The sequence below is a fragment of the Chenopodium album genome, chromosome 14 (assembly GCF_948465745.1).
Source record: "Chenopodium album chromosome 14, dcCheAlbu1.1, whole genome shotgun sequence".
NCBI lineage: Eukaryota > Viridiplantae > Streptophyta > Magnoliopsida > Caryophyllales > Amaranthaceae > Chenopodium > Chenopodium album.
In genome coordinates this window covers 3025790-3052260 of record NC_137847.1, presented here as the reverse complement: position 1 = coordinate 3052260, position 26471 = coordinate 3025790, and the positions used below count along the sequence as shown (strand labels likewise).

At 33.6% G+C, this 26471-nt stretch overlaps 2 protein-coding genes across 3 annotated transcripts; one reads left to right on the top strand and one right to left on the bottom strand.

Moving 5' to 3' along the window:
- Nucleotides 1-681: 681 nt before the first annotated feature.
- Nucleotides 682-6199, top strand: LOC145579856 (uncharacterized). 2 transcript variants are annotated; one of them, XM_081637142.1, is made up of 13 exons: nt 682-939; nt 1894-2237; nt 2737-2810; nt 2921-3080; nt 3179-3203; nt 3290-3379; nt 3622-3793; nt 3892-3965; nt 4060-4129; nt 4248-4319; nt 4407-4543; nt 4953-5026; nt 5166-6199. In XM_081637142.1, the coding sequence occupies exons 2-13, from the start codon at nt 1985-1987 to the stop codon at nt 5216-5218; spliced, it is 1254 nt and encodes a 417-aa protein (XP_081493268.1). In that variant the 5' UTR covers nt 682-939; nt 1894-1984; the 3' UTR covers nt 5219-6199. The 2 variants fall into 2 exon arrangements, with proteins under 2 accessions (XP_081493268.1, XP_081493267.1); XM_081637141.1 differs by having other exon boundaries at nt 683-939; nt 5151-6199.
- A 591-nt stretch (nt 6200-6790) lies between these two features.
- On the bottom strand, nt 6791-16255 carry LOC145579855 (uncharacterized). Its single transcript, XM_081637140.1, has 14 exons — nt 16065-16255; nt 15735-15848; nt 13092-13153; nt 12878-12965; nt 12741-12802; nt 11639-11735; nt 10954-11397; nt 10178-10807; nt 9995-10096; nt 9799-9912; nt 9599-9691; nt 7856-8045; nt 7646-7691; nt 6791-7392 (listed from the first exon to the last, which is right to left on the bottom strand). The coding sequence occupies exons 2-14, from the start codon at nt 15828-15830 to the stop codon at nt 7287-7289; spliced, it is 2130 nt and encodes a 709-aa protein (XP_081493266.1). The 5' UTR covers nt 15831-15848; nt 16065-16255; the 3' UTR covers nt 6791-7286.
- Between the last annotated feature and the right edge of the window lie 10216 nt (nt 16256-26471).

The window sequence follows — 26471 nt, the reverse complement described above, 5'->3', positions numbered from 1 at the left end:
ATAATATGACATAAAATAAAGGTGTTATAATAAGAGAAAAAAATTGGCCACAAGAGAACTCTAAAATGCCCTCTTTTATTTGGTACTATTGCATCTTCTTTTTACTGGGCAACTCTTTTGAAGTTTTGATTTAAAGACAAGTGCCCCAAAAATAAAAATAACAACCCAATTTGAATGGACTTTCGTCACTCCAACTTCACATACGATGCCGTTTCGTACAATCACATTCAATTGCCTAAAAGGCTCAAATCTTTTGTTGATGCTACGGCGGGAAAAATAATAATTAATTTATAAAATAAAATAATTAATTGTGTATGGCGGATCATTTGTAAAATAACAAAATAACTTTTATAACACTGATTGAATAACCCCTGTAAATTTGTAATATTAACTGAATAACCACTGTAATATTAACTAAGTGGCCCTTATAACACTGATCGGGTAATCCTATTAACACCAACAGAGTAATCTCTATAACATGGTAAAACCTACCAAGTAACCCCATTAACATTAACAAAGTAATCTCGTAATATTGACCAAGTAACTCTCGTGATAGCCGGTCACATATAAGAATTTGTAATTAACTAATTAAATAAATAAATAAAAACAAAAAAATAAAAAAAATAAAGTTAAAATAAAAGCTACTCAATTTAATAAAGCTAGCCTATATATAAAAAGAATTTGCAGAAACAAAATCATGAACAGAGACAGAGAAAACTTACTTATAACTTGATCTTTTACACTTTCTCTCTCCTCATATTTTTTTACCCCAGATTACCAAATTGTCTTAATCGCCGAAAGTGAAAAAGAGATAAATAAATTGAGCTGAATGAGCTGAAAAAGGTTTATTCTTGAAGATACTTTTACAGAATTACTGCATAGATCTCTGTTTTCTGAATGGCTCATTCTCTCTCCTCAGATTGCAATTCTTGATTTCTGGTAATACCCAACTCTAATTTACCTCATTTTTTGCAATTTCACTTCATTTTCATGTTAATTACCACATTTTGGCTTCTGGGTAGTTCAATTTTTGTTTAATTTGCAATGTATGTTGTATTTATGAAGTTACTCTGTTTCTGGGTTTTGGGTTTTTAAGTATATTTATAATTATGATGTTTAATCTTGTTTTAAGTAAGAATTATGGTGTTATTTTGTGTTAATATGATCAGATACCTTTCTGGGTGTTTTGGGTTTTACTGATTTTGCGGTAAAGTTTCAATGGCTTGCCATCTGTTTTTTTAGATTCTATTTTTTTTTTTTTTTAATAATAATGTTGATAGAAATGACAAAAAAAGACTCTAAAATATCTTTTGAATCTAAAATTTGTTACAGTAGATTTTCTCTCCATGTAAATTGGGAAGAAATTTTACTGTTTTTGTCTTTTGTTATGAAAATGGCTAACATTTGTTAATGTAGTGAAATGGGATTTATAGGGAATGATTTTTATCACACTAATAATGTTTGAAGATAAAATTAGTAAACCCATGAAATTATTATTTTTAGAAGGTGTTCCTTGAAAGCATCTCATCCAATTTAGGGAAGTCATTGGAAGTGCCTTATAAAGTAAGCAACTACATGAAAATAGTGGTGTAGGATAAAAGCTTTATCAACTAGGAAACTATTCTTGCATACCAAATGTATAGTTTGTTGTAAAATTTGTTATATAACAATGTTTTGTGTGAGATTTTTATGATCATGTTGATGATATGCATGATATGCTCTTAGGTAAGCTAGGGCTTAAGAATATTGTTCAATAACGAGTCTTGATTTTCGTCTTATTGTACTAGTTTGATGTAATAATTTGTCATTAATTAGGCTCTTAATTGTATATGTTTGTAAGGAAATTCTATGTTTTAGGCAACATTAATTATGAACCTCATTCGATTTTGCTAGATCAAGAGAAGGGGAGTTGTGGAGGAATATATTCGAGTCTTATTTCTTGCCTCGATGAAATATCAGATGTGAAGGAATTGTTGAAATTGCAATGGATGTGGAGAGTGGTATGAGCACGAGCACTGCCACCGCCACCCCCACCCCCACCCCCACCACCACAGCCATCGTCACCGTGAAGGAAAAGTATCCGGGAGTAATCAAAGACGGGTCTTGGTTTGCCCAATTTCGTTATGGTTGTAATCCATGGATGGCTAGATATGTATATGGATTCATTTTCCTCATTACAAATTTTCTAGCATGGGCTGTTCGAGATTATGGCAAAGGTGCAATGAAAGAGATGGCAAGTAAGTCGTTCTTTTGATCCTTTCTTTTTTCTTCATTATTAGGGGAGTCAATATGTGTCCAAGTTCAACTAGCTGCATAATTTGCCCCCTTTATTCACCTCAATCACTAATAGCATATCAATTTACACTAAGAATAATCATCAATTAAATCTAATGTACAACACTACAACCATAAAATGAGCTACAAACAATAAACAATTAATCTGAACGCGCAACCATGCTGGCTTGTATGCAAACTATTTATGACTTAATTCTGTTCATCCGAATTTTATCTGAATTAATATTTTCTCTATCTCAACTTTCTGATCCTTATTTGAGCTTATTTTAGCTGTATATCGAACTTGGCTAGGCCTTACCTAAACATATTGGCCCTTGTTTGAATTACTTTTACATTCAGTTGGTCTTTCTATGAAATTACATGAAATAGCTGAAGATATAAATGATCTTCAAATTTCATACCAAGAAACTTTCTAATCATTCAACCTTTATATGTGCACAGGATTGAGAGGATGCAAAGCCGGTACAGACTGCTTGGGCACTGAAGGAGTATTGCGCGTGAGCATGGGATGTTTTGTATCCTAATCAACCTCCTTAGCTTCTCAAAATTATATTAGAATTTGAGAATGTTCATTCTTCTAGATTTGAGATTGTCTAAAATATTGTTCTCCTTAACCACAAATTAGTTGTTTTTCTTCGCGATGTTCCTATCCACTGTCGGTACCTCAAAAGTGCATGATCAAAGAGATACTTGGCATTCAGGCTGGTGGTCTGCTAAATCTAGCATGTTTTTTGTGCTTATGATTATTCCATTTCTCCTTCCAACCCCAATCGTCGAGATGTATGGTCAGTGCTCTCAAATAACTTTTGAACTACCTTGTTTTCACATCTATGCACTCTTTTGGCCAAAAACTTATCATTTTTTTTTTTTTTTCTGTATGCAGGAGAGATCGCGCATTTTGGTGCTGGGTATATATCTTGTGCCTGTATAAGTAATTTGTGTTTTGAAATATTTTTATTGAACTTTCCTTACACTTTTCTTTATATTCTTACAGGATCTTTCTCTTAATCCAGCTTGTAAGTGTGATCAGTTTCATTTTCTGGCTGAATGATTGTTGCCAGTCAGAGAAGTATGCAGATAGATGGTGAGTACGATTTTTTGATCTTTTGTCCTCAGATAACTAGTAGAGATCATTAGATTGTTCCTAATATGACCACAAAATCGTTTAGATCTGTGATCCTACACTGGGGGGAATGACAAAGGGAAATGTTAGTAATCTCCCAGGGAGGAACAAAAACAAAAATCTTGTCAATTTAAAAAATGCACTCCCTAGCTTCCTTGTGGCATTGAAGAAATATTTCTAAACACAAATGCTTGCTTTTGCAGCCGTGTCCATATGATGTTTACTGCCACCACCGCGTATGTTCTGAGCATAGTTGGGATAATCTTGATGTACATCTGGTATGCACCAGAAACATCATGTCTCCAAAACATTTTTTTCATCACTTGGACTCTTGTACTTCTGCAGTTGATGACAAGCGTCTCCATGCAACCTAGAGTAAGTTATTTTGATAAAGAAGTTGCTTTCCGAACTGCTTGGTATAAGCAACAATGTCTTATGCATCTAATATCATTGTTTATTTCCGAATTCTGCAGATCAGTGCTGGATACCTGACTCCTGGGTTAATGGGACTTTACATTGTGTATCTATGCTGGGGTGCAATCCGAAGGCAAGCCCGAATTTACTATATAGATTACTTCTGATGACCAAACTTCTGCTTAAAACTCGTGTTCTTACATTCAATCACATTGCTTTGTTCATAGTGAGCCTCCAGGAACGAAATGCAACAAGAGGTCGGAAGGTTCAAATCAAACTGACTGGCTTACCATCATTGTAAGTTCCTAGGAACTTCTTGACATCTCTAAATGACAATTTTAGAATAAATTGCAAGTTATAAACTCAAAAATTGAAGGGAAACAAATGAAAGACTAAGTTTTGTTTGTTCATGCAGAGCTTTGTTGTTGCACTACTCACCATAGTGATCGCCACCTTTTCAACAGGCATTGATTCCCAATGCTTTCAGGTCATAATCTTCTCTCATTTTCCCTTGATTAGCCGGAGTTAATAGCTATTAACTTGAAAGTAACAAAACAATAACGAACATGTGCAGTTCAAGAAAAAAGATAAACAGCCAGACGACGATGGGATTCCATATGGTTATGGTTTCTTCCATTTTGTTTTTGCGACTGGAGCCATGTACTTTGCAATGTTGCTCATTGGTTGGAATACACATCATGCAATGAAGAAGTAAGTTTTCTATGGTTATTTTATTTTTAAAATGTAGTTTTTCTTTAATTTGTTTTCTTATAATAACTTGCAATCAACAATACTTTGATCTTGAATTGGAAACATATAAGTAAAAAGAGTTTGTAGTGACATTTGATTGACCTTAATGATATTACAAGTTTTATACATCTCATTTGTTACAAAACCTACCTTAGTAGGACAAATGATGGGTGTAATTTTATGAGGGCGGACTTGCCATAACATTTTGATAAAAGTAATTTTATGCGATATAAATCTTTTTTTGAGGATGTAAAAAGATGACTTGTTTAACGGTTGAGTCATGACTTATTGCGCGTCTCACTTAAGACAAGCAGGTTTCGAATTCAAACCATTGTTCAAATTTCAAAAGAGACTAATGCTTGTTTTGCAGGTGGACAATTGATGTAGGTTGGACAAGCACTTGGGTCAGAGTAGTGAATGAATGGATAGCAGCCTGTGTATACAGTAAGTATCAGAACCCTTGACATTGTCTTACTTTTTGTGCTCTAAATAATTCTTTTTCCTTAAAAAAAAAAATATATAAATATTCTTACAAAATTTAAAAATTAAAAATCATGTTTTGATGCAGTATGGATGCTTGTAGGAGTTGTAGCACCAGTAATACTAAAGAGCAGACAAGCAGATGAATTCCCCTGAACAAAAAAACAGCCTTATTTATTCTTTATCAAGACAAGATCTGCCCATCTAAAGCTGTCTTCATTTGACATTGACAAGAGAAGAAAAGACAAATATCAGAATTCTGGAGGAATTTGACTTTTTGAGTTGGCTGTTGGTATATATACAGATCGTAAGGGTGTTCAAAATTACCCGACCCGATTGACTCGGTATACATACAACTATACGGTATCAGTAATTTGTACTCTCCTTGTGACTGATGAAATGACTCTAGTACAAACTACAATTCTACAAAAGGGTTTCCTGATGATTTTTGTGATATCACAATATTCATTTGTATATAGGGTGCTATATTTATTCTTATTTAGAGATGAAAGAAAAATATACATTTAGTGTTAGGTCACTTGGGTGTTACCAAAACAATTTTGATCTCCCTTTGTTAGAAGCTTAGATTTTCTAGTATGGGATGAGAATACATGTAAGTCTGTGATTCAAGAAACCGAGGATGCGCATACCAAAATAAGCATTAATGATTTAAAGATGGTTAAGAGGTGTAAGATCTCTCAAAGTCATCAAGCTAGCCGGGGAACAAATCAAAGATCGGCAGTGACAATGAAATTTTTGAAAGACTTCAGTAATGAGAAATATCAGCTGTTTCTCCCCTGCATACGGAAGGATGTGTGATTCTGAAGGGCGTAATGGAAGTGAAAGGCAAGTAATATTGAGCAGATTTCGATCTTAACTGATTCAGAAAAGACTTGCAAGACTGCAACAGCGTTGGGATCATGTGACATCTCCTCACTGCAAAATGATGTTAGAACAATAGGACGCTCTTTCTCCTTTTGCTCGCTGATCTGTTGTTAGCGGAGAAAATATAGTGTTAGTCCATGATCTTGCAGGAAAGGCTGAAGTGGTTATACTCTTTTTACTCCTTGTTCTGTCTTGCTCTTTCTGTTAAAAAAAAATAAAGATGGTCATATTCCTGCTATGTTTGAGCACAAATATGGATGTCAATGAGCAAAACCAAACCAAAATTCGATCAAGCTGTTCACGAAAACATTGGCTCATTGACGTCCCTGAACACAAACAATTTCTGTGGCGGATAACTCTTAAGGATTCAACCATCGTCATGGGGCTGGTAGAGTATTTATTCTACGGAGTACATAATAACATTGTGAGCTTATAACAAAGGTCAGGGCTTGGGGTTGTATTGCAAGGAAACCCTCGGTCCAGTCAATGCCGACTGCAACCAGCCAACAACCCCTTCCCCTCCCATATAGTTTAAACCTTTGCCACTTGGTGGATGGGAAGAGTCTAACCAACTCAGGTAACCTTCAACTTCAACCGATAAAGACTGTTCTAGTGGAGAATAGTTTATCTAGAGATACTACAAGTCTACGATATTCAATCAAATTTTAACACATAAAGAATAGAATAAAAAGAAAAATTTAGAAAAAGGTGTGGCTAATATAAGTAAGAACTAAGAAATATGTGGTTATTGCACGTAATATTTAGAAGCTGCAAAATGGAACACAACCAGAAAAGTCTCATATAATGATATGACAAGATATTTATTCAAACAAAACATCTATATTCACATAAATAAATTGGAAATAAAAAATAAAAAATTTAAAAGGGATACAAAAAGAGTTCTAACAAGCCAACTAAAATATATTTTTCACAAATGGATGCCGCTTACCGGTATAAAAGCAGTAGACTCCAAACTAGGTTACAATAAGATTAAAAAAAATTGTTACAACTTAGAGTGCAGAAGCTTAGAGCAATTGCCAAAGGCTGATCCATCATCTAAATGAGCGAGACTCCAAAAATGGAACATATGGCAATTCCGCAGTCTTTCATGCTTCTTTTAAATCACAAGATTTACTCTTCGTCTCTTCATATTCTCTGGATGTATTCTACATACAGGTGCAAAATATCTTTACATGGGAACAAGGCAAATGAACCTACGCCCCAAAACCTCAAAACTTCCTAATTGAGGTGGAGTATTGATGTATCTACTCTACACAAGGACTTAACATAGCCACAAAAGAATTGTTTACGGGGGTGCAGCAAGACGAGTTTTTGCTTTTCAGCCAAATGGGTTCCCACCAAGGGAAGGGTTCGGCATGGCAGCAGCCGGATTCAATGAGGCAAAAGCAGGCACTTCATTACCAAAGCTACCGAATCCCTGAGGCCTGCATAATTAACTCCAAGTTCAATGAATGCAATGTGTTTTATAGGAAAGGAAATCGAAAATTGTATAGGAATTCAAGCTACAATCTACACTAGATTTCATATACTTCTAATAACTATAGACAACCATAAAGTGATGCTCAAACTGAAAACTTGATGTCATATCAAAAATTAATTTGCATAAATCTACTCATTCAGGAAATAAGATATTGAGCATTAACAAACATAATTTTAAGGTCTGATATAAGTATTCACCTGGATGATGCCATGTTAGGGGGTAATTGCTGGCCCATGTATGGTCCTGGCAATATGGAGCAAATGTCAGAAACTAAAACAAAGCACATTGGGCCTCACTATGTCCACAACGACCCACTTTCTAAAGCAACAGTAAAGTAACTCTGTTCTGTTTGAAAAACAAAGACAATTTAGATTATGGCTGAAAGACTGGAGGTTGCATTAAATTACCGCCTGGCATGGCTGATCCGAGAGACGGTGCAGCTGGATGCACTGTTGACATCTGAGGAGGAATCGAATTAGCACCTGGCATGGCTGATCCATAAGGTATAGCAGTAGTACCAATGTTGGAAGGATGCACTACGCCTCCTGGAGCCGCTGCATTGGGAAGAGCAGCATGCAAAGTTGACATAGAAGGGAACTGCATCAAAGCATTTGTTTAGGGTTTAAAATTTTCATTACAAAATTTACATCCTCCAGTTTAAAGCCACATGTAAAACTCAGATTAGACTTTTTCCTATCTTGATGTTTAATGCATTTACTGTGTAAATAAAAGATTTACAACAGTCTGCAATACATTCCACTATTCTAGCACCTCTTCATGGCTACAGGTCAGACACAAAGTGTGTTTAGTAACTAATGGCAACAACCAACCCAATTTGAACAATTTGATTGCACAAAAAGCCTACAAATAGTAATGAAAAACATAGCAGTGTCACAGGGGCCTAGTTTATATAAGAAAAGACTTGTCGTTCAAGAGAACTAAAACCTTAAAGGTGAGTCAACTTTACAGACAGATCAGTCAATCGACAAAAAGATTGACCGAGAGGCAACTAAATTGTCTAAACAGCAACAACTTGGTAATATCATCATGGGTATATAGGACCTTTGCTTGAGGCCCCACAACAAAAAGAATATTTTTAGGAATCATCAAGAATAATGTTTTGAGTATTTAATTGTGCAACATAGTTACAAGTTAAATGCTTAACCGTCCCCACTTCCCATCCTAAGAGGGTACTGACAAAAAATTCAAATAGGATGACCGTACTTGTTAGAAGTGGGGAACCGGAAATCAACAATTCCACAATGTTAGTGCCAGAAAGCTTTTGTGTATGCAAGGATAATTATTAACAAAGTTGTCCTTGATGCCCACATGTGAAAGCCATATAAACTGGGTTGTGAGATTGCAGTGATTTCACAAGAACCACAACTAAAAGGGATACAAATTTCCATAGTTAACCTCTGATTAAAGCTCATCTGCTTCACCCAAAAAATTTCAAGTTTATCTAAATTTATCTGAACTTCTATATTAACTTATGAGTACTTTCCTGTACTTCTGAGAGTAATTTTATGTGAAGAGTCTTAAAAAACACACACACACACATAGACGTATGGATAGTAAGGTCAAAAAAGGTTCATGAAGGCAATAAATCTCTCTCAAAAATATCACTTCCTTCGTTTGGACATGATAATCACATCATTTCAGTCCCTTCTAATTAAGAACATAACATGATTTCACTATAAACTCAATAAATGAGTAGGGACCCCATCCTCACCCTATCAATTATAGTATAGTTGGGGAAAAATGAAAAATTCTGATCATAAAGCATTACTAATTAAGAAAGGTGATAAATATCATACCATAGTATATGCGACTATTTTATAACATAGCATGTAAAACATACATGAAGTATCACTCAACAAAAGTCGGCTACTTTAGATGGTAAGATTTTCAGGTAGTCATACTCAAGACTTGGATACTCAATCCATTTTGATGAATAATAATTGCCTTCTGTGACTCTCTGGAAAACAGAATACAAAAACTACAGGTGACTATATCTACTTTTACTAATTTCCACCCTAAACCTGAATCTTTCCACAATTTTACTCATTTATTTATTTTTAATTTTATTTCCACAGTTCGACCTAAATGCACACAAAGAATAGTTATTTCAAAGTAATTTAATGGCCTACCGCTGCAGGTTGCCCAGAAGATCCTTCAGCATCAAAAGGATTAGATGATTTGTTTGGCTGTGGAAATGTTTGCTGCGGAAATGTTGGCATAGACTGCAACATGCACGTACCAAATTAGCATATTTGTAAGCACATGAAAGCATATATTTGTTTAGTAAAACCTATAAAAAGAGTAATTCAAATATAAGGGTTTGACATACCATTGCCGGGTTATACTGCATCGGATATTGCATGCCAGGATACATACCACTGACACCAGGTCGCCAACCAGGAGCTTGATAAGGCGCAAACGAGTATGTAGCAGTAAAGAGATCCTGTAGAGAATTTAAGAAGGCATTATGAGATAATCTACCTACTGAACATTAAAAAGATCATAAAAAGCAAGCACATCTATACCGCAGGAAGTTCTCTTCTATCATTGGGTTTAACTTCAACTGTTTGTGACTGAAGAGTTGCAATAACTTGAGAAGGTTGTGCAGCAGGATTGCCAGCCACACCCTGAGTAATTAAGGCAAAATGTCAACAACATGACCTCAGCATCTTTACAGTGAAAAGGTTAGGATTTGTAGTTAATGTTACCTGACTACTAAAACCATTAGGAAAACCTGAAGCCAATTGTGCAGCAGCAGGCTGACCACCAGCATTATGGGTGAAAGCCTGTTGCTGATGCTGCATCCCATACTGCTGATAGTTACCACCATTTGAGGGCAATGTTGGTGGCAAGTTAGAACCAGCCACAGCACCTCCAGATGGGAAAGATAACAAAGTGGTCAATGGTGAGGATGCAGGAGCAGCCCCAGGGAATGCATCTGTTGATGTACTACCCACAGAAGCAAAAAGCAAATCGCCACTAGTTGATGAGGGGAACATGCCATTTGAAGGCATGGGAGCAGCATTGCCACTAGTGGATCCAGATGAATGGCCAGGAATTGGAACTGACAACTCCGTAAGAGAGTCCAGTGGATTCGTACTTTGAGGTGCTTGAGACACCTTATCCACTGGAGCACTGTCAAAACAAGCCCAATCATTATCACTTTGAGTACTTGTTGGCTGGACAATCGATTGATCAGTAGTTGATTGCTGAGCTTGTGTTGCAGCAGCAGTCACCGGCGGTTCTGGCTCAGCATCAAAATCAATCAATGATGTTTCCTTTTTAGGTTCTACGGGATTTCCATTGCTAGATGCCAAACTACTAGAAGAGGCAGTTCTCTGCAAAACAGATTATTAAAGGTGTTCAGAATACATTGGTTGCAGCAATACAATATGGTAGGTATAGAGATGCAAAGTGAGCCGTTATTGGCTCTTGGAAGCTCACTAATGCGAAGAGGTACAACATTATGTCATAGTATCATCACCTGGGTAATTTTAGGGCCATCAACAACCCTGCCGCTATTGGCTCTTGGAGGCTCACTAATGCGAAGAGGTACAACATTATCCCCCAATATCTCCCCAACAGGCCGTACAGCAGGAAGGCTTGGGACAACAGAATCCTTTTGGCTATCTGGCGACCTGATTTCAGGCTTACCCTCCCCATCAGAACTATGACGATCATCAGATTTCCTCCCATTGGAAAACCTGTCTTCCCGTCGCCAATTATTGATAATCCCAGGGCGGACAGGACTTCTCCCATAGTCACTGTGCCTCTGGTTGTCTTGATCATATCCTGGACTTCTTGCATCATAGCCAGGACTTGACCTGCCACTAGAACGGCGTTCATATCTATCATCGTACGGTGGGCTTCGAGATCCACTCTGATAAGCATCCGATCTCCTATTTTCATTTGGTTCTTCTTTGTCACCCTAAGAAGCATACAAACCAAGATTTAAACAATACACAAGGGAATGCAACAATATATTACAAAAATTATTGTTAGACTTCCTTCAAAGAAACACCACCTAACCTAAGCCAATCTTTTATCTTCTAAAACACCCCGGTGCATATCCCACCCGGCAAGACATCAAGATAGACAAAAGTGCTAATCCTACCCCTGACCAGCCAAATTTACAAGAATATGTTAGTCATCATATCAGAGCATCTAACCAGTTTTCCACGGGGAGGTCTGTCGCTGCCCCTTTCACCGCTATATCTCCTATCCACATACACATGCTTGATAAAGTCCCGAAGTCTGTCCACGTTGCTGCAAGGGAGTAACATAAAATTAAGAAATGACCAGGATACAGAATAGCATAGTGAAAACTTGTTATTTTCAGCATGCAACACTCCTTTCATTCCAAAGATAATGTCCTAGTAGTAGGAGCTGAAGTTAATAGGATGTAGCCATTCGTGTATCAGCATTATGCATTAAAAAGTAAAGATGACAATAAGATTGGACAAACCAAAATAGCAAGGAAAACATTAGAACTGCTCACAAGCTGAGTCAAACTCCAGCATGACCAGGTTTTATTTTATTAATAACACCAAAATTGGCCGAATCAAACTACATTGACTAGCTTGGGCTTTGCTAGTAGAAAATTTTCAAGTTTTGCATCATCTCATTGAGTTTGAGCTTGGCAAGATTACAATGTTCAAATAACATAATAAATTACGTGATTTTCTTTTTCTGCTCCCCTCTAGGGTAATGTTTGACTAGAGAAACTTGTGCTAAGAATTACCTTTTCTTTATAAGTTAAAGCTTTGGAGGTAATGGGGCATAGCCGTATAGGACATGAAACAAACTCACAAAATTTGGAAGATATGTATTATGTTTCTTATATTCACAAACCCACAAGCAGAATTCAAGTGATATTGAGTTGAATTCATTTAGAACTCAAACTATCATAATCAATTTAAGCCTTGCTCATTTACAAAACCAGTCAAGACAAGTCAAACTTCTTTGCAATATGAGTCCAAACTGTTTGTGAGAGGATCTATTCGTGGCCATCCCTAGAGGACCAGAGTCTAGAACACACTATCAGAGAGAACAGAGGGAATATTTCTTTGTTCCCACTATGGTTCATAGATCATTAGAAGAAAGGGAGAAAAAAAAAAAAAACAAAAGTGGCAGCTCTGTAAACACTGTGGAGACAATCGCCAACCCAGGAAGATAGTATAACAAATGCTTCTCGTCCCCCACCCAAAAAAATGGCAATGATCACAAATAAGATTACACTAGCACAGTCCAGTAAAACCAATAAGAACTCACCTGCTATCAGGAGCAGTTTGCCGCTGAGGGTCCCATTCTTTGAAGTGTATTTCCTTTGCCCACTGTGATGATAATAGGTGGTATAAGGACCTCATGAGAAACCTCAAATGATCCATGAGAGAAGAAGAAAAAAATACCTCATTTCCTCCAGCTTGAAGTGCAGCAATTTCTTGCGGTGTAAATTTGGCCATTGATACTGACTTTACTCGGTGTGTGAATTCACGGCTGAAAAAATTTAACATTGGCAGAATAAATAAAACACCCTTGTTGCACCTCTTGACTCAACAAGAGTAAAAATACATATATGGAGAAGCTAAACCAAGCATCACTGCTGAGCAAAGGAGCACTTACTGAATCCCACCACAAGTAGTGCAAACAAATGTTGAGAAAGTGATGCAAACATATTGGGGACCCTGGTGGAAAAATAGAAATCAGTACATTACTACACATACAAATGTTTGTTCCTTGGATGAAAATCTTTATAGATACATAGAATTTACATAATCAAAAGAGCATGATTAAAATCACATTTCCAATACAGCTGATTGAAAATGAGAAACAAATCAAACTGAGCACACCTCCAATAGATAGAAACTTAAAGAGATAATCTCGAAGCCTGCTTTCTTTGGTATAAGAAGCATGTGAAGTATAAGAATGAATCTTACAGTATCTTGGATCAATGGTTAATACTGAATTCCAGCATGCAACAGAATATAATTCAACTCCAAAATCTTTGGAGAAGTAGCAACAAATCCAATGGTTATGCATTCCATATATGATTGCCTAATACTCCCTCTGTTACACATTATAATGTATGGATAGAGTTTACTTTTAGCTATTACCAATGTATAAATATGCTCAAGGCAATAGCGATTTTCTGTACCTCATTGAAGTGAGACACACTTTATATGAAGTGGGAACATATCTTGGAAAAAAGCTGTTCGACTCACTAAGATCACTTACCTAGACCCAAAAATTAAAAAATACATATATATACAAAAAAAAATGCCACAAGGCATGCACCTAGGCGCGCCTTTTTTAAATATGGGTCATTTAATTTACTCGTACGGTTACAATCAACTTTATCAACTTTTGACATTTGACATTATGACCCACAATATTACATTACTTCTTCTCCATTTTTTCCCAATACCTTATGCTATTATCTTTTACTTACAACACTATACACAATATATTGTAAAAAATTTTCTTACAACAGTTCACAACGTAAATTACTTTATTTTTTTTCTTACAACATTCAACTACTTACATTACTTTATTATCAACTTTTTTACAAAATGCTTCCACTTTTCTCTTTTACACTGTGATTGGATAAAAAAAGGAGGAAGGAAAAGAAGGGGAGGGAGGAGAAAAGGAGGGGAGGGAAGAATGTTGAATTTTCCTTCCAAATCTCTCCATTGTTGGAGGGATCAATTTCCTACAATTTAATCCCTCCATTTCTCTCCCCTCCAATTCCCTTCCTTCCACATTTGTTATCCAAATGAAAGATATTCCATCTCTCCATTTCCCTTTCCTTCCTTTCCCTCCATTTCCTTCAATCCAAACACACTGTTACTTTCCAATCTTTCCCTTAGTTCTTATGAAATGTGTAAGTGTAACCATAACAATGAAACGGAAAGAGTATTACATAACAAGATGCGAATACAGAAGCTAGCTAGACAGCAGTCACAGCACTACTGAATCACACAGCCAGATCCTAGGTTATTCCTCACAAGCACACATAAATGTGAAAGTTGAGTAGGAAAACATGTCAAGTTGAGGCATAAGTGCAGAACACACAAGCCAAAAATTACACTCCTGTCAACCATTTAGTGTTCAAACTATCAAATATTCGATTGTATGATAAAGCCCCCAAAGAATCATAATAGAAACTAAACTAATATAAGTACTCCTAAATATTACTTATAAGAAACTGAACATCTCCCCTGTATGGGGAAAAAAAAAAAAAAAAGACACATAATCACTCTCCATATAGAGCGACCTAAACATTCAAAGATGTAAAAAGACAAGGACACATATTTGTGTTCTTTCCATAATGTAGAATTTAACATGTCATACATGAGGTCAGTTCACAACTGATCTAACATGTGATCACAATGATAGTAATGACCCCAATAAAACGTAAATAATAAAGAGGTCGTGTATAAGGTAATAAGTTGCTACCTAGATAAACAAATACTTTGTATTATATTTTAAAGAACGTACAATCATGTACAAATGTTGGTTTGGCCTTAAGCATTTATCATCAGAATTAGTATATTTTCTCACGTCAACTACTATTTTAAGGGCTAAAACTGAATTATGGAGTTCAAAGGATAGTCCCTCTTCCCCCTACTGCATATTCAACGAGATTTCTATAACAAATCAATAAGTAATCTCATTCCCCATCCAAAGTGAAATTCCTAGTAACTTTCCAAGCATGTCGACAATTCTATTTAATGAACTCGTGACCTAAAGATTAAGCCAACAATCCTATATTGCAGAACTACCAAATAAAGAATATGATAGTTCATAAAAAATACAGTTACCTCCTATTTCCTCCACCCATTATCATCCATCCTCATAACCATCCTTTTATCACTACTCATTATGAACAAATAACTCCACTTAGTTTCAAATACCAACACAATAAACCAATAATTTGCAAGTCCTTAATACAAGTACGTAACCGTAAAAGGCGCCTAATAACTAAGTAGATACTCATTCTTGCCTCGTAGTGCTAATTGGAACTCTCAGCATGCAAAAGACATCAATCTCCACACTAATTTCCTAAGAAAAATCGATACAAGTAGCCAATTTTTCAATTCCCTAGCTAATCAGAACAATGCAAAAGCCTAAACCTATTCGGCCAGGAACAACAAAACAATTGCCACAGAATTAACAATCAGCATTCAGCCATATAAAAACAGTTCCCAAACATATAACTGTATCAATTCCAAGCAATTTCACTACTCAAATAACATCAAACATTACCAAAGTATTGCAATTAATACACTTGCGATTTCCAGGTTGCTTCAGAAGACCTCGTATAATCTTCTCATTCTTCTCATCTTCTTTCCGATTCGCCATCTCTCTCCAATTCAATCACTGCAACATAGTCAAACTCATAATCAAACTCACCACAAAAATAAATTAAAACTGAAATCAAACACAACAAAGTGATCAAACACAAATTAAACTTCAAAAACAAGATCAAAAACCTAAACCTTAGATCTAAAAACGAAGTCAAAATCGATTCAAACAGAAGTCCAGTAAAATCACAAGAACCCTAAAAAATCAAGCAAACAATAAAAAAAAACTAACCTGAATCGTTGAAGTGAAGGTTTGTATCAATGGAGGAGAGAGAAAGAGGAAGAGAAGCTGGTGAAGTTGATGCCGACAGTGATGATTAGTTGTCGAAGAAGAAGGGTGGAAAGTGAAATATATTTGATAATTTGGGAAAATTATTTGCAGAGGAGAGAGAAAAAAGAGGGGAAATTTACTCAATAAGAAGATTCATTAATCCAAAAATGAAGAATAATAATTAATAATAAAGTTATTATATCTATTTAATACAAGTTGTTGAATTTTTTAATTACAGTTTTGGGTTATCGTGTTTTTAATTCGACCATGACTATAGTACAGCTAAACTTTAACTGCACTCTTTTTTTCTTTAGGTGAATAAATGAAACTAAATACGGAGTATGAAGTATGAATAAAATCTACGGAGGAGATCATTATTAATGTGCCAGATATACTCGTATTATTTATAAATTTACAAATATTGATTATCGGCGTTTATAAAGAAAAAGGTATAAGTAATAGGAATGTGTTAGTAAATAGTTGCGGAAACAAATCTTCTATTATTGAGTATTCGGTGTATATTTTGTAATTCTGTATAGGATAAACTAAAATTTATTTTGCAAGTAAATTAATAGGAGGGCAAAAAAAAATTAAAAAAAAAAAAAATATATATATATATATATATATATATATATATATATATATATATATATATATATATATATATATATATATATATATATATTAATAGGAGGGCAAAAAATAGAGAAAGGAAAAAGATAATTCTCCAATTTAGAAGGAGGAGAGAATCTAGAGGTGTAATAGTACTGTAGAAAATGATTATTTGATGTCTAAAGTTGACGCAGTATTATTTTGACCATGCTATTGCTTGCATGCATGTTTGGCTCTATCCTTGATCTTCTCAATCCCCCGTTTTTTACTTCCTATTGAAAATGTGATTTGTGTGAAACTTCTTTGGATTCTGCCTAGAGTGACTTATTTTCGAAAATTTCTAAACAAAAATAAATAAATTGTTATAAGATTAATAGTGTGTAATTTAACTTTATTTTCAAAACATGGCATTTTTCTTAATTTGTACAAAAAAAAATATAATAAAAATACACAAAATATTTCTCTCTTTCTCACCTAAAATCTCCATAATACTCATATTTTTACCCATAATTGCAAAATATGTCATCATTAACTATTCACATATAACTATCATTTTTATATAATTTCGATCTTTTAAGTTTTTGTAATTGAGTTTGTCTGCATAATATGATACTATAACTATGTTTATTTTTTCCATTTAAATTAAGGTGTTTGTTCAATATATTTCTTTAAAAAGCACAAATTTTATGGTGTTCTTCCTAAGGAACCATTTAAAAAAAAAATCGGTTTTACCCTCTTCCTTTTGCGTTATGAAGTAATAGTGTATTGATGAAATTGTCTTTTAACATTTTTTTTTTCCTTTTCCATAATAGTAGAAAAAACAAATGGTATTTTTTAGTTCTTTTAAAGGAAAAAATATAAAAATAAAATAAAAAATTTTCCTTGCAATCTCTTTGCTTCCTTGGCCATCCCTTTCCCTTTCTAAAAATTAAAGTGCAACTTTTTAGCTTTTCCCTTGCTTAAAACTATTTCAATGTCCTACCTCCTACTAGTTCTACATAACCAACTTAGGTTGAACTAATTTTGATTTGACTCATTTTCAAAGTGTTACCATTTTATATGTGGTAAGATTCTACATTTAAAAATGTTATAATTTTAGATTTTCCAATTCCTCCAATAGTTTTCACTTTTACATTTTTACTTCATTTATATTAGTTATCCCCTCTAACACAAAAAATATTTTATTTTTGAATATATCTAAACTATAATCCTCACTATAAGATCCACTATATGCATTTTCTTACAATCTTAATTGTTCCAATTACCCCACTGGCCCACTTGCATCTTATTGTAATAATTACAAGTACATGTCAATAGTCTAAATTAAGTATGTACATGTCCATCAAAGTAATACTTTAAATTCAAAACTGAAGGATAAGATATGCTAGACTTGGCTTTTTTTTTTTTTTTTTTTTTTTTTTTTTTTTAATAATTGCAAATTTGCAAAATTGCAAGATACATACTGCGTAATTAATTTGACCAGTTTGACTTCAAACGAGCCTAAAGTTGGAAGAATACAACTACATGGAATTCTAGTCTTCCGTTGCCCAAGAGGATTTTGAATGGTTTTCAATTTCAACAATTGATATGTCATTGTAACTTTAGAATCTAAAACTGAAAGCCTAATTATGTCATTGATTAGTTAAGCGTTATAAAAGTACGTACTCTAGTCTTCAAGGGTTCAATAAGAAACATATTTGAGAGGATTGGCTAATACAAATACTAGCAATTGCTAGTAAATAAATAAAAATAAATACAATTTAAATGAAAGTAAAGTCCTTTGTTTTAACATGCCTTAAAAAAAATAAGTTGAGGTTACGCTTAATATGCTATTTTCAAAATAATAACTATACGTAGAATAGTCTTTTTTTAAGACCACATTATGATATATGATAAAAAGTCTCTTAACTTTTTGAAGATAGAACTCCTACTTATATTTAAAATGATTATCACATAAAGTCCATTACAAATTTACAATTGCATAAGGCGAAAATTCTACCAACTATACACTATTAAACGCATACACATCAACACATGTTACACGTGAAAACATCATATTAAATACGAAGTATATTGTTTGGACATGAAAACATGATTATTTTTTGATAATCACATGGACAAGACTTTCACGGCTCATATTGCAATGTTTGGACCGGCCTTGTATATTATGGCACATTACTTGCATGTGGCCTTGTTGCACATTTGCATTTGTACATTTCCGCCAATTCTGCATCATTGGTTTTAATTTTTAGGGATTGTTGGCCCAATTGTGGTCACTTGTAATCGAATTCTAGCAACATAACATTAGCAACAAAATTCTAGCAATCTAGTGACTTACATATCAACACGGACAACAAGCATCACCACTAACATGAATGAATCGTTTGTCAGTAGCAACCCATCCTCCCCCCCCCCCCCCCCCCCCCAACCAAACACACACACCCCAACAACAACAACAAAAGTTAGCAAGAACCTTATTTGGGATCTTTAGAATGTCCTGTATTATCCTAGACAAATCACAAATGTTGTATGAAAACACAATTTGATCTTCTTATTAATAATTATTTAAAATAATAATTTTATCGTGCTAAATACATGGATTCATACTTTGTACTATTAGCTATTTAACTAAGGATGAAAAGAAAATTTGTAAGCTTTTCTGTAATAATGTTTTATGAGTGGATGTTTTGCATGACATCAAATTTTCAATTAGCTATTTCAATACCAATCTAACTCATTACACATGTATTGTAGTATTTAAATCCACTTTTAGGCTATTGTCCTATTTTTATCAACTAAATTCATCACGTAATACACTCTTATTAGCCTTTGAGCATACCCGACTAGGCAATACAAGCATTTAGAGGACTTGAAACAATAATATCTTCATAATTGATCGATATCACTCTATTAATTTATTGTATCAAAAATATTAAAAGAGCACATTATAATAACATGATATTATCTTTATTTTACAAGAATGTTTATTTAAAAATAAATAACTTGGTAAAAAGTACATCAAACAATTATTAGAGACCAAACTAGCAGTCTTGAATTATTAAAAACAAGCCAAAAACATGAAACAAAAAAAAACAAACATTTGAGGCTGGCAATTATTTGTCATGCACTCACGTAATTTCTGCAAATTCCACTACATATAATTTTGTCATACCCAAAATTCTAGCCGTAACCAATCACAAATTAGGACAAAAAATAATATAAGCCTTATTTTCATGTTTAATAAGTTGTGACCCCCACAAATTTAAGGCACCGTTGCCAAAAAGCAGAACATATGAAACCAATATTTTATAACCCAACTTATTTATGTTGTTAGTTCATCCTCAGAACTCTTGTGAATCACACGTGCTTTTCATTTTGCCCTTTTTCTTTTTTCTATTACTTTTTTGGTTTTTCAACAACCAATTTTGTTATAACAAAAGATAATTCCATTTATGGAAATGTCCATTGATGTTGAAATTGATTTAATGTTGGATGGTTGCTTTTTATTTGAGATATATATGTTGGATTCATACTTTTGGCAATCATGAAGATAATAATATGGTTGATATTGAAAGTAGAAAATTTGGTTTAATGTACTCTAGGATATTTGCGTGGGTGCTTAATAAGTTAATAATTAATAAATAATCTTAGTTAAAATTTATTTATAAATATAATATAATCTTGAAATTAAGGGATACCTTGGAAATGTTATTGGTGTGTAGTGAGTATGGATGGTCTATGGGTCGGGGGAGGGAATACTCCTAGGTTCGGGAATAGATTTTAATTACCTTATCCAAATTGTAGGAAACACAAAAGAAAATCAATTAAAGGTGATACTTAACACGAAGTACATTTTATTATGACCTCATCATCAACATCGGCGAACGACATATGTCGTAGTGAGGTGGGTGGTTGGTGATATTAAGGAAGGTCAAAGGGAGCTAGAGTTATGAGTAGGGGTGGTTATTGGACAGGGTAGCCCATTGATAATAGGGTCAGGGCCAAGTTTATAGGGCTTTTAATGGACAAGGCTATTAATGGACAGGACCCTTATTGGGTAGGGTCAATATAGGGCCAACATGTTTTCCAATTTAGTTGATAAAGAAAATACATAATGTAAAAATAATTATATAGATTAATTTGTATTCATATGTATTTAATAATGGCTTTATCCAATATTTATTTTAATTGATATTTTGTAGGGCTGCCCATTATCGACCCGCGACCCGCATTGGCCCGACCCTATATTGACCCTATAAAATGTGACCCTCTTTGACCCTGACCCGACCCGCCCAATAACCAGGTCTAGTTATCAGTAAGTAAATAGAGAGTGAGTGTAGAGTGGTCGTGAATCCTTCCAAGTCCTAAGTTCTGAGAAGACAAAGAAAGTGGAAAAACGGAGGCACAAATTTTAAATATAATTGACATATCTAAAATCAAGACGAGCTCGAGGTTTAAGTTCAACTAGTGTTCATGAATTTGCTTCTATGAATTTATGTATGCAATACAAATATTGAGATAGTACTTAATCTCCTAGGTAAATTCATGCCTAACTAGCTTAATTAGTTCTTTCATTATAAATAATTTCTGAAATAAATCACAAATTGATGCTCACTTCAACTCAACTCACCCCCACAATATTTTTTTTAATTATTAATTAAGAAGGCACATGGACCAACCTGTAGATAATAGACACGTAATACATAAGCTCAATAAATAATTTACGTTCATCCAATAATTGAAGAGCATATGATATGAGCTCATACTTGAGGAGTTGAATTATATTGAGGGCCTACTAAAATAATTCATGTATTGAAAGTTGAAACTATTGGAAGTACTTTAATTAGGCACTCTGTTTACTACCACTATATACTATAACAATTACATGCAAGAAGATGAATTGACAATAACAGGTTCAACTAAAAATGAGCATGAAATAATGTGACAAGTTAAATTGATCATCAAATCTATCTACTTATACATATAACATTGCCATTGGTACATATACTTTCCAACTTCATGCTTTGCACTTCAAATGAGCATTTCTTGTCGCACATGATATGTTGTTTAATTTCTCATAATTCACGGTTCTTATATATTGCAATGCTATATTGAAACTTTTACGCTATTCACATGTTGTATTGGACTACCAACTGTGATTTATCTTGATATATACTTTCAAAGTACGCAAGATTTAGGGTCTCTTCTCTTCAGATTATTTTCAATTCAGTTCAGTTGAGCTCCAATAAGTTCAGTTCAGTTCTTAATTTTCTTCTCTCATAAAATATTCAGTTCAGTTCAACTCCAATAAGTTCAGTCCAGTTTAGTTCAACTAAGTTCAGTCAATCAGAACAGACCCTTAAGCTATGCTTGAAAATAATACTATCCATCATACATGTTGCAATAGATTAGTAATGGAGGTGGTAAAACTAAGCTTTCAATTTCTTAATCCTATTTTTGTTGTTGCCTCACCATGCTACTAAAAGGTCGTGTACAAGCTAATGAGCTATATATAACAACAAAAATTAGCCGTTCGTTATCTGATCTATTGATAATTTAGGGTTAACATTTTGTAGTTTATAAATTATGAATAGTCTATAATGCGTGCATGACGCATGCAATCAAGATATATTTTATTTTGGTACCAAAAATAATTGGGTAGCTTAATTATAAACAAGTAGGACTACTATTTGTTGAACTTTGTGTACGTAATGGAATCTTTAAGTTAGATTATTTGCACTTGTTTTATCTCGTGAATTTTACAATTTAGTATGAAATTCTTAGAATTCAGCACCTTACATAAATGTTACTCGTAAGATAAGTTAGACAACCTTGTAACTAGATCATTTTCACAATATCTTAATTGAATAATTAGGTGTTGGACGTTATGGATTGGGCACATTCATTTAGTAAGAACAAATAAAAACAAGTTAAAAAAGACATGTTATAGTTGTAGCAGTTGTTATCTTTTATAGATGTTAGAAGTTAGCCAAAGTTGTGACTAAAACGATTGATTTTTTAAAATAGATAGTATTGTTCGAAAATAGCTATTGATCCGAGTATAAAAACAAATAATAAAAGAGTTAATTAGTTTTTACCTCGAAAAGCTGCTAAAAAGGTAAGATCGATTGCATAAGGTAGAACATATGACTATATGAGAAGTTGAGAACTTGCATATGAAGGAAAACATTTATACATGTACATAAGTCACTCCTCAGTCCTAACATCAAATATTGTGATTGAGTGTAAGCATTGTCAATTTGTCATGTATATTGTGATGAGAATTTTGCAAGTTTACTTGTATATTCAAAACTACTACCACGTACTAGTATATATTAAAATCAATTGTTTGTAAAAATCAGATAATTGTATACTAAAGAATAAGGGTCTGTTCACATTTACTGAATTGAACTAAACTGAATAGAGCTGTAATGAATATTTTACGAGAGAAGGAAATTAGGAGTTGATCTGATTGGAGCTGAACTGAACTGAACTGAAATTAAACGGAATGAATAGGCCTTAAATAATGTAATTAATCCATTTCAAGCTAAAATTAATTAGAACACATGATTTATATACTGTGAAGGACAAAGTACCATAAACACTACTGTAGTCTCTTTCAAAAATGACCTACTTTCTCAACAAATTCAACTTTTTGAACCATGAAGACATTAGCCCATAACTCTCTAGAAAAGTGACTACTATATATGCAGATAAATATCCACTAACTTTGAAAGTCTTCCAATTTTAGTGGATATTGATGAAATGTAGAAAATATCACTTTGTGACAAAGTATTCTATTTCTTGTAAAAAAAAAAAAAAAAAAAAAATCACTTATCAAATAATTCCTTAATTATAAACTAAATAACTTTCTTCATCAGCTTAAACCCCTTAATTATAAACTAAATAACTTTCTTCATCAGCTTAAAAGTACGTACAAATTTAAATCAAACTCCCCCTTGCACTTAATTACAGTATTATATTCTTAGGGTCTGTTCTCATACGATTATTTTCAGTTCAGTTCAGTTCAGCTCTAATAAATTCAGTTCACTTCAGTTCAACTCTAATAAATTCAGTTCATTTCAGCTCCTAATTTCCTTCTCTTATAAAATATTCAGTTCAGTTCAGTTCAGTTTAGATCTAATAAGTTCAGTTCAGTTCGATTCAGCTCATTTCAGTCAATGAGAACAGGCCCTTAATCAAACATATACACGTTAAAGCTAAAATGACTAGTACACCATCATAATATAAGAATTTAAGACAATGTGATAACAAATTCTGGTCCAACCCGTAAAAACCAGTTACTAGACATATACATCATGGGCTAGCTAGTAGTCTAGTACACAGCACTTGTGAATAAGATGCAATACATGACATGTTTGACTAATGACAGAACAGAAATCTGAAGTATGCATGGCCCCTGAAGTTAAATTTATGAGGTAGAAGTAGTACTTATCTTCAATATTTGATCAATCCAAACTAAGCCAAAAATTGGTGGCATGACAAGACATTCTCTCTCCAATTTTATGCATATGCTGCATTGCTGCATGCAATGTTGGAGGCCAAAGATTCCAAAAATTATAAACAAAAGATATGAATTAAGAGGAACTTCTTTGTTTTCTTGACCTTTTATATATACTAGGGTGTTTTGCGCCCGCTTCGCACGCGTTACTAATTGGAATTTTAGAGTGTAATTGTTGTCTTGAGTGCAACAATATGGGGTTTTTTTTTTTTTTTCAAATACGTAATGAGTTTAAAAAGAAATATTATATTCGGGTGCTAGTTACATATGTGTCTAAAGTAGTATTGAGCATGGTTATTGTTTTAAAAAATTGATAATAATTTTTTTGGCAAGGGAAAAAAAAAATGAAGTTTTCTATTGACTTTCCCAATTATCATGCCCCTCTCCTAAGCTAATTGCCCTATTAACTAAAGTGATTCCTTAAGTAGTCTATTGATTTTCTTATGTGATATTTCTTTTCTTAAGTGATATTTCTTTTTGAGTGATCTTTCTTCTTTATTGAAAATTCTTTAGTGGTATCTCTCTTGATGTCGTTTTAGCATTTAGTAACTCTTTTTCCTAAGCTAATTTCTTTATTTAGCGGTCTTTAATTTGTTAAGTTGTCTCTCTTTTTTCATGTTAAGTGATCTTTCTTAAGTGGTATATCTCAATGATCTTTTTGTTAAGTGGCTTCTTTATCTTTTTCTCTCTTTAGATTATTCCCTTGATTTTCTTCATCTTTTGTATGGTCTCTTTTTCTCTCACATTTTATTAAGCCTTTTTCCTAAGATAATTACATTTTCATAAGCTAATTGTCCTAACTTTCTTAGGTCATGGGTCTTTCCTTAAGTTGTCTCTCTCACTCATGGTTTCTTTCTATTCCTCTCCTAAACTAATTACTCTAAGTTTCTCCCTAAACTAATTGTCCTGAGTTTCTCCTAAACTAATTGCCCTAATCGATTTTCCCAAGTTATCATTTTTTTTTTAAGTGATGTTTCTTCTTGGGTGATCTTTCTTTATCTTGAGTGATTTTTCTCCTTAAAGTGATTTTTCTCCTTAAAGTGATATTTCTTAAGTGGTTTCTCTTTCTTGTTAGCATTTTATTAAGCTTTTTTCTAAGCTAATCTTACTTATTTTCACAAGTGATTTTTTAAAAGTGGTCCTCCTCTTATTGTCAGGGGATTTTTCTTAATTGGTTTCTCTCAAATAATCTTTCTTAAATGTTCTCTCTCTTTCTTTCTATTTCTCTTTCTCACTCTCTCATGTGTTATTTTGTAATTGATCTTTCTCTTTCTCTCTCTCTCTCTCAAATGATCTTTCTTCAGAATTTAACTTGAGAAAATGTGATTAGCTTAATTGGTCCAATGAACCTTTTCCTAAGCTAATAACTCTTATTTTAATTTCTTAAGTGAACTTTCTCCCTCTGATAATAGTAATAAAACTTATAAATTTACAAAACAAAATTATAAATTATAAGTCTTAAGTGAACTTTCTCTCTCTAACAATAATAGCCAGTTCCATAGTGCAAAGGTCGAACCCCCATCATCACCCCATAATTATTCCAAGGGGTTCTAGGAGCCATAGGCATCCCATAACCAACTACACCATACCCACCAATAGGACTGGTGGTGGTAACAAGGATTTGACCAAGATAATTAAAAGTGATAAACCCAAATCCTCTAGGCCTGTTATTGGAGTTATCATACATCACAACTACATCTGCAATCCTACCAAACTTCTCAAAGTACTTCTTAAATTCCTCCTCAGTTAGATCAGCAGACAAACCCCCTACAAATAATTTCTTTGTTTTATGGGTATGATCACTGTTGCTAGCACCATAACTACCATTACTGTAATTCCTAACAGATCCTTTAATTGTATGAGGGTACCCTTGCCCCGGCAGTTGCTGCCGATGAGGCGATTGTTGTTGCGATTGTTGAGTATTTGATTGTTGTTCATGTCTTGGTATAGATTTTTTCACTTCTACCTATATAACAAATTCCAGCAAAACACAACTCATCGCCAAAATTGAACTAAAAATTGAAATTTTATCAAATCTAGTCTTCTATATTTAGCCTAATTTTAGATATACATTTGTTTTTGAATATGAGACTAATTTTATTTTTTATTAAACATAACTCAAAGTTCTACAACAATAACTTCCAAATAAAACATATAATAAAGAACACAAAATAAATTGATATGTAGAAGCAAGATAAATTGATGGACCATTTACTTACTTTGACATCATCACC

What these genes read in the sequence shown, in the direction of transcription:
- LOC145579856 (XM_081637141.1), top strand. Translation starts at nt 1,985, where the DNA reads ATGGATGTGGAGAGTGGTATGAGCACGAGCACTGCCACCGCCACCCCC. An exon ending in GCGTCTCCATGCAACCTAGA is followed by an intron (nt 3,794 to 3,891) that starts GTAAGTTATTTT and finishes CGAATTCTGCAG; the next exon opens with ATCAGTGCTGGATACCTGAC. An exon ending in TGCTGGGGTGCAATCCGAAG is followed by an intron (nt 3,966 to 4,059) that starts GCAAGCCCGAAT and finishes CTTTGTTCATAG; the next exon opens with TGAGCCTCCAGGAACGAAAT.
- LOC145579855 (XM_081637140.1), bottom strand. Translation starts at nt 15,830, where the DNA reads ATGGCGAATCGGAAAGAAGATGAGAAGAATGAGAAGATTATACGAGGT. An exon ending in CAAACTGCTCCTGATAGCAG is followed by an intron (nt 11,736 to 12,740) that starts GTGAGTTCTTAT and finishes ACTCCCTTGCAG; the next exon opens with CAACGTGGACAGACTTCGGG. An exon ending in ATAGAAGAGAACTTCCTGCG is followed by an intron (nt 9,913 to 9,994) that starts GTATAGATGTGC and finishes AATTCTCTACAG; the next exon opens with GATCTCTTTACTGCTACATA.